The sequence below is a fragment of the Microchirus variegatus genome (genome assembly GCF_963457635.1).
Source record: "Microchirus variegatus genome assembly, chromosome: 14".
Classification (NCBI taxonomy): Eukaryota; Metazoa; Chordata; class Actinopteri; order Pleuronectiformes; family Soleidae; genus Microchirus; species Microchirus variegatus.
The window spans coordinates 7218725-7227482 of NC_139815.1; the positions used below are offsets into that span (position 1 = coordinate 7218725).

Below are 8758 nucleotides of genomic sequence, written 5' to 3' on the forward strand. Positions count from 1 at the left end.
TTAATTACAAGGTTTTTCCATGTTATTTCATTCATTTTGAAAAAATATATATTTTGAAGTGATAAATTTTTTGTTGGTGTCAGATTATTTGTAACATAAGGGTGATGAGACCTGGTTGGAAGGCCCCCCTGGGAATTTTTGCCTAGGGCCCCTACAGACTCTAGAATCGCCTCTGCACACACGTCACATGGCACTGTTTACAATTTTATTTTATTTGGTGTTTTGTACAAAAGAAAATGTGAAATAAACATATATATACATGACATAATACAATTAAACAGATTCATATAAATTATTAACGAAATAGCTACATTTTTTTTCTCTCCAATAAACAACTCTATTCAAGGTCAAGGCAAAAGTAACTCAATATTCTTGGCATAAAATTTCCATACAAAATTGTACAAAATACTGTACAGTTGAACAAAGCTGTGCAAAACAGCAAATTGTATCTCAGGTTGAAGTAACTCAGTTTGAACACAGACATTTGACACGAGGGTTATATCTCTATATTTTCTTCTTCTTCTTCTATATAAAAAAATAAATTAAGATACTGTTATTTCTTCGTCGTCTGACTCTGAGAAGTCCGAGTGCTTACTGGACAGAGAAGGAGAGGACACGCTGGATCCTGTCGACCGGACCATTTCTCTGGCGAACACCTCTTCCTCCTCTTCCTCTTCCTCCTCATCCTCGGCTGAGGATTTCTTGCCCACGTCGCTCAGGTCCGGGTGTGGGTTCGCTTTGGTGGGCAGTGTCTGTTCGCGGCAGCCGCCGGACGAGAGCAGCTCTCGTTCCTTGGAGTTCCTCCACTTCATTCGTCGATTCTGGAACCAGATTTTCACCTGCAACAACAACAAAAAACCGGAGATAAACGTGAGTGGAAAAAGTGTGTGAGTAAATTACGCACGGCATATTACGCACTATAAAGCTGCACACAAAATAGTTTTTTTTTAATTTTTTACCTGCGAGTCTTTTAGGCCAAGTTTGGAAGCCAGTTTCTTCCTGTCGGGTTTGCTGATATATTTCTGTTTCTGGAACATTTTCTCCAAGGCCTTGCGCTGCACGTCAGAGAACACCGCCCTCCTCAGCATTCCTCTGCGGGGTTTCCCTCTGGCGGCCAGGGGCCAGGAGAAAGTCCCAGGGATGGGAACCACGGACGAAGATGCTGCAATGAAAAAAACACATGTAAGCTCATTTTGTTTATTTATGTACTTATTTATTTGTTTTTTAATCACATAAAAGTCAAATCCTGCAGCCAGGAATGTGATATGAAATTCGCATCTAGTTGCTTTTAAAAACCAAACTCCAAACAAAGGCTCTATCTAAATATAAGACGAAACTTTTCCACCTTTTATTGGAAGTTTTTCCCCCTTTTGCAACAGTGCAATACGTCTCCGTTTGAGTGAAATGGCACGAGGTGACTAATTAGCACATTGGCCGGAGCCCAAAGGCATTGGTATGGTAAAGAGGGAGCATATCCTTTAAGGAACCCCGCGAGGGCGGATAGAGGAGTTAATAAACCGTGAACGGTAATTGTGTAGTAATGAACTAACGCAGAAAAGACTCTGGACAGGCGGCGAAGGCTATATATTATCGCAACAAAAGGAGATTTACACTTTAAAACTAAACACAACTGCATACCAGAATACTGATGCCAGGAGGGGGGGAGTGAAGAGTGGAGGGTGTGAGGGGGGGGGGGGGGTTTCTCCTTCTTCTTCTTCTTGCCCTCAAATCATTTTCATTAAATGAACACGAAAAGCTATTCAGGCCTCTGGAGTTGTTTTGTTAGGGCATTCAGCTGAGCCCATGAAAAGACTCCATCTCCATTATGATTTTATTCCCTGAATAAAAGCACGGACTAGCGACTTTATAGACTTTTCTAAGAGATTATTCTTTATCTCTAGTCGTTGATTGGTCCGGTTTGTAGAATGGAGGACCGTTTAGGGCGCAGGGGAGAGACAGGACTGTAAGTCAATGGAAATCTCTGAAATCATCCACCAGCTGATTGGTTTAAAAAAAAAAAAGAAGAGTCCCTTTACTTTAAATCCCACCGCGCAGGACGTGCGTCCTGTGCGCGCACAGCTGTCAGGACACGTCCCTGACTGTAGCGGCCCTGCAGCAGTGGCCGCACTCAGAATCAGGAACAACGACGCGCTATGTGGTCTTGTGAGAATATTGAAAACTCTCAATAGCGCCTAATGGGGAAATTAGTGCATGACTGGTTCACGCCTTTGGCCCGCCTGGTAAAAGTCACTCTCCGGGGTGTGTGGGTGGTTCGCCCGGTGGGAGCTGACCAAATTGGTCACGGTGCTGAAGGCTTTTGTTGCCCGTCACCGCGGCCCGTTGGCCCCCCGGGCGCTGTGGGAAAACGTGGGCCGGGAAAATGCCAAAACGCCCCCCAATGGGAAGCAGGGGGACTATAACTCGCCACCCCGCCTCAAATTTAGAGCGTGACGATTTGGGATAATTGGTTAATTAGGGGGTGGGAAGGTGGGTCAGAGCCAGCGGTCCCTATAATAAGACAGTGATTTCTTCTTTTCTGACTCTATTTAGAGTGAATATATGACAGGGCTTGAACTTTTTTCTTCTTCTTTTTTTTGGGCAAAGGCAAAGTTGCGCCTACCTGGTAAATAAGGCGTCCTGAAGATGGGGTGAAAAGTTCCGTCAAAGCAGGGGAAGGGGAAGGTCTTGGAGTGCATGTTGTGGAGTGAAGGTGGTGGGGAAACTGTGGGAACAAACACAAATGTACACATATTTAAACATGAATTCAAACCAAAATAACCGAACAAAAACGACTCAGTGTAGAAGTCCGTGTACTCACCGGTCTTTGGTGAAGGTGCGAGGATGGCGCTCACTCCAAACTTAAGGAAAGTCGGGTCCTTGCTGCTCGGCAGCGTCGTTTTGGGTGAACACAGGTCGCGCGTCATCGCCGCCACTGTGCAGCGCTCTGCTGGCGCGCAGCTGAAGGACAAGGTGGCAGTGGGCAGGGTGACGCTCGCTGACGGAACAGTCCGGCTTATGAAGGCGGCGGGGCGGCTTATGCGCAGCAGATCCTCAACCAAAAAGCTGGAGTGGGTCTGGAAGGCAGACGGCAGGGTCTGATGGAGCGGCAGAGCCGCGGCGGGTCGGTACAGCCCCGGGTAGAGCGCAGGGGGCGCGATGGCGCTTGGGATCATCATGGTCCCGGGTTTAAAAAAAACAACAGTGTGGAATGAGAAATACTCCTTGTGTCAAGCTCAGAGAGAGAGAGACCTGTCGTGTGAATGGCTGCTAAGTCCTCTGATTTCCTCACTATGGGGAAAGCAGTTTTATAGCAGCCGGCCCCCTCCCCCGCGCCCCCCGCACCTCCTCTCAGGACTGACAGCCTCACAATGAGGCTCAACAAAGTTCTCCACATGAACCGCTTTCATACGCTCTGCGCTGGCCCGCTGATTGGCCACAGGACGCAATTTATGATTGCATTAGACTTCATAAGCAAGCAACACTCAATGTAGTGACCACAAAAGAGGGTCAACTCATCAATTTTGCATGTTGTCCGTTTTCCTTTCAATGTGTTTAGTTTGGCAGAGGCGAGCGGCTTTAATTAAAGAACAATCTTTGCACATTCTGTCATTATATGAGACGTTTAATACGCGCTTTAACAAAGATACTTTCCATTCAGCGTCCTTCTGTTACGCAGGATGAAAAATGTACTCGTTAAAATGCAAACGTATTCTTTTATTCAATTTTCAAGACTGGCACACTGGTACATTAAAAATGTTTAAGCCACCCAACATCCTTTAGAAACACTGAGTATATTTATTATTAAATGGCTGCAGATGCCTTGCGTATACAGAATATTTCACATGTAAATTAGTTTTAGGGTTTCATGGGATTTTCAACACTCAATCTGGCCCTCGTCATGGAATAATGTCTTAAACGGATTTCTGCTATCAAAACGCTTTAACAGATGTGTTAAATATCACTCATTTCGCACAGGCTTCATTCAGAGCGCCAGAGCCGCTGCGCCCGCAGAGCGCACAGGAGAAGTGTGCGGCCTGAGCCGTGCGCTCCTGATCCTGTTAACCATGAACTAACTGTCACCCTCAGCTGCGGAGGAGGAGGAGGAGGAGGAGGCGCAGGCGCCCCTCGGCCTTTCTCTGCTTCTCTCTCCAAAAAAGCCCAGTGGAATAAAAAAAAAAAAAAAAGCTTTATTTGAAAAGACGGTTTTGTTCTGCTATTTTAACCGGCTGAATAAAAGTGCATCTGTGATTTGATTTAAAACGCATTCATATGAGCGGACACTGAGACCCCATATAAAACTCGTATTAAAGCGACTTGGAGCCTGATCGTCGTGTTTTGTCAGCTTTGCTCCCGAAAAAACAGTTAAAGCCGAGCGATCAGGCGAAAGTGCGTGTGCACAGATCCTTTTTTTTCTTTCAAAGGCCTAATTGTTGCCAGTTTGAAACCAAATTATAATAAATCCAATTAAACAAATTGGAAATGTTTGAATTCGATTTAAAATCATTCAGGAAACGAAAAACAGAAATGTTTATAATAATTTGATATTGTATGTTTGTTCATTTTAACTCTTTGGCCTTTATATTGTTGCGGCCTTTTTTTTTTTCCTCAGGAAAAAAATATGTTTTTATTTATTTAAAATACAATTATGTATGTGAAATTATTTGATGTTTCTATGACTATTTAAGGACAATTTTAGGAGACTCTAATTTCGTGTGAAGGTCACTTTCAAAATGACTTTTCTGCTCCAAGAACTAAAGAGTCACTTTGCGTCATTTTAAGTCAACATCAGTGGAATGCAAACTGGCCACAATCGCATCATTAAAGAGGGAACGCCTCCGTGAAATGATCCTTTACACAGAGTCAAGGCTTATCAGAGGTGCGTCTCTGCGTCTTTTCACGCAGCGCGCACGCAGAGACGCACAAACAGGCGTTTACGCAGCCGCTCAGTGCGCGCACGGCTCCACAGCTACACCTCCAACAAGTAACGAGACCTTCAATGCTTTTTTTTTTTTTTTTATGAGCCCGTATTCCTTTACTTGGCTGCCCGAAATCCTCCCTTTGTGAGCGCTAAGCAGATGGTTAGCAGGAAGCATGGGCTGCTCTGTCTGACCGAGACTAATTTCGACGAGCTTTGCAAGCTTGCCACGATCCGTGCTCCTTTAGCAGCGCCGAGTAAAAACAGCTGGCCGCGGCTGAATTAAAGCCATTAAAAGCACATCTCTGAAATATTAGCAGCAGTTACGAAGATCCTCCTCCTCCTCCTCCTCCACAGTCACTGTAATATAATTATCCTGCAGGGATTCAACATCTCAAGTCAAGATGTACATGACATTATGGATGAATGATAGTATCAGCTTCTCCATCATAGAGTCTGATTTCACACTTTCTATTCCTTTATTTTAAATGTGACACTTATATATTACCATATGTGATCTTTATCACTATTATGTTGTCTTTATTATAATGGGATACTGTGAATAATCACCATATTATAGACAATAATGCAGAATATTTGACCAAATAGATGAAGTTAACCATTGTCTTTTCACTCTCTTTCTGCTTCGTTAAGTGAAAGGAGCTGAGTAAATATGTTACCCATGCATGAGAGGCTCTCTATGCGCCGTCCCATTGTGCCACGGATCCGACAGGTGGTTAACTGTTTATTATTCCCTCATTATTTATCGGTGACGTGGACGCACCGAGGAAAAGGGAACTCCCCAATCTTTTCACTAGGCTCGGGGGTGAACAGATTGCGCTGACTGGTTGCAGCCTTGTGTATGACACTGGTCACCAGTCCATCCATCTCAGCCTGAAGGCCTTTTCAGTCTGCATCCAACTCAATCAGGGCTTGGTAAGTGAGAGCCATTATTACAGCTGACACATTCATCCTGACCGTTTAGTGCCAGATCCAGGCTAACGCATTTTTACCATTCTGGGAAAAATATGTGGACATAAGGGCAACTAAATAAAAAAAATTATACAATACAATAAGTCTAAGGATGGGAATCAGTCAAATCACCGGGGTAAAAAACAAATTAGAGAATTATGTACACTACCGTTCAAAAGTTTGGGGTCACTTAGAAATGTCCTTATTTTTCAAGGAAAAGCACTTTTTTTCAATAAATATAACTATATTCATATGATTATTCTAGCTGCAAAAGTCTGGTTTTTAATGGAACATGTACATACAGTAGGTGTATAGAGGCCCATTTCCAGTGTTCTAATGGTACATTGTGTTTGCTAATGGCGTTAGAAGGCTATTGGACGATTAGAAAACCCTTGTGCAATGATGTTAGCACAGCTGAAAACTGATTTGCTGGTTCTTTGATGAAAGGGCAACATTATTATTTGGAATAAAAATTATAATCTTGTCAATGTCTTGACTATATTTTCTATTCATTTTGCAACTCTTTTGATGAATACAAGTGTGACTTTTAATGGAAAACACAAAAAATGTATAGGTGAGCCCAAACTTTTGAATGGTAGTGTATATAATAAAGTGATAGCCTATACTTAAGAGGAAAGTATTACCTCTGCTATGGATGTTGTGTTTTTGTCTGTCTGTAAGAAGCATTTTAATTATAAAGTAAAGGACATACTCAGATTTTATCCCCCAAAAAAACCATTTATGTCTCTTTTAGATTTAACTTCTCAACAGCGTGCAGTTCTTAATGTGACTTGTTCTGAATGTTGTACTGACGTTTGGTAGAGGCCTGTATCTCAAGTACTGTAGGGTCTAATTTGAAAATAAATAAATATTGATTGTCGTTATTGTTATCATAAGTAAATAAAATAAAATAATAAAAAATGCAAAGAAATAATTTTTCCTTTTTTCTTGGTGCGTACTTTAAAGTGTTAAGTGTTAGTGTTAGAGTTCAGCTTGATGCATTTTTCAATGAGATAAAGTGACTTAAAGTGTGGTTGACCAAATGGTTGCGTAGTACCTTAAAGGGTTAAGCATTAATATATCATTAGTCACAGGTTAATTGAATTAAAATACATAATTAAGACCATCAAATATAACCATAAAGATGATCATATAATCATCCAAATATAATAATCGTTTGCGTCGAAGCTGCAGTGAATCCTCGCTCCTGCCATGTGCAGTTAACCAAACATCTATTTCAGCCGACTCACTTTGTGAGCGGCCTTTACCTCAGCGGTGGCTCCCACTCGGGGTGTTTTGGCCGTGGCGTCACCTCAGCTCACCGGCAGCAGATGAAGGTCTCCCAACCCCCCCCCCCCCCGCAGCATCTGGCACCGGCGTCACCAAAAGGCCCCGGCTCGACACTGAGCGAATTAGCGATGCCGCAAGATTCAGAAGAGCGGTGACAAGCATTAAATTGATATTAACTTTGTATTAAACATGGACCCCTCCCTCTTCTCTGAATGGACCGGAGCCATATCGGCACACAAAGCGCTCTATATGAACTCTGGCTGCACCTGTTCCCTCTCACTTGGTCATGGGAGCTCAACCTTTTAGTTTCACTCCAGGCTCTTTTTTCATTTGCTTCACCCCACAGTGATTCCTTTCACTTGGGTTTTTGTCACCATTTTTGATCTCATCTTCACCCCCCACATTCAGCTCATCCAGTCGCATCATTAAGATCATGCATTTCACATCAACATTTTTATTACCTGTCTAAAACTGTAACATTCCAGTTCCACTTCCAACACACTGGAAGTTTCAGCGCCGACGCTGCTCTTTCTGCTGCTCCACACCGGGCCCACTTCTCCTATTTTTTTTGGGTCGTTCGTTTATTAGCAGTTGTCAGTGTGGATGTCGAGTGGCGTCCTAATCCTCTTAAAGTGCATGTTGGTACAGTTTGCATATAATTTTCTCATCTCAGAGAAAGGCCACAACCCTCTCTATTCACAGGGATTCCCTGTCCTCTTTCAGTGCAGCCACAGCCAACGCATTAGCATAATCTGACAACCAATACTATTGTCCATGACCTTGTATGCAAAGTTAATTGCTCATTAATACCAGACAAAATAGAGGGGTGTAGAGGAAGCACTGGAGTTCCCTAAATCCTTGTTTTATAAGGGAGATGCAGGCACACTGGTGCATTCGTTTTTACTCATTTTACAACTTATTCAGAGGTTAATATTTGTCTCTTTTATTTTACTTAAATTGAGTCATGCGTAAGTGGTTGTTGTTAAACCAGCCTCTTGAATTAAAACAGTCTGGCATCACGTTCACACACACAAAGACTTTGCACACGCTCCCTCAAAAGTACATACAATTGGTCACAGTGGCTCTGTGCTAATCAATTGCAAATGTATCTCCCTGCAAGTTTAATCTCGTCTCTACATTAGTTTCACGCATGCAGGGGCGATTTGCAAGCCCCCCTCCCTGCAGCACCTGGCAGTCTTATCGTGGGTAGCGTCATGTAAACACTCGCCTGTTTCAGCGGGTGCCCCGTCTGAGGACCCAAGCCTCAGTGCGCAGCAACGGAAAAGAAGGGCCAGGCTGTGTGGTTGTCAACACCTGTTTAGCTTAGAAGTCCCACTGTGACGTTAGCGCTGACTCTCCTGCAGCACTTAGTTATATCTGCTAATATCTGCTTATTACGGAATGAGCAGGCTCCGGGCAGAGTTCTTAGGGCTCACCATGTGCAGCTGCCCGATGCAGTCACAGCTGGTGCAGAGAAGCAAGAATGAGAGTAAAAAAGAACGTCATAAAATCTACAAATTCTGTTTGTTTTAGTCATGCAGTGTGGAAAAGCAAGTGCTTAAAAAAAAAAAGTTAAGCAAA

The 8758-nt window shown here is 43.2% G+C and overlaps 1 protein-coding gene across 1 annotated transcript; it reads right to left on the reverse strand.

Annotated features, from left to right (window-relative positions):
• Positions 1–542: 542 nt before the first annotated feature.
• dbx1a (developing brain homeobox 1a) lies at positions 543–3176 on the reverse strand (the record flags this gene model as incomplete). Its single annotated transcript, XM_083900922.1, has 4 exons — positions 543–839; positions 960–1162; positions 2621–2722; positions 2819–3176. 4 exons carry the CDS (start codon positions 3174–3176, stop codon positions 543–545), a joined length of 960 nt encoding a protein of 319 aa, XP_083757048.1.
• Positions 3177–8758: the final 5582 nt, after the last annotated feature.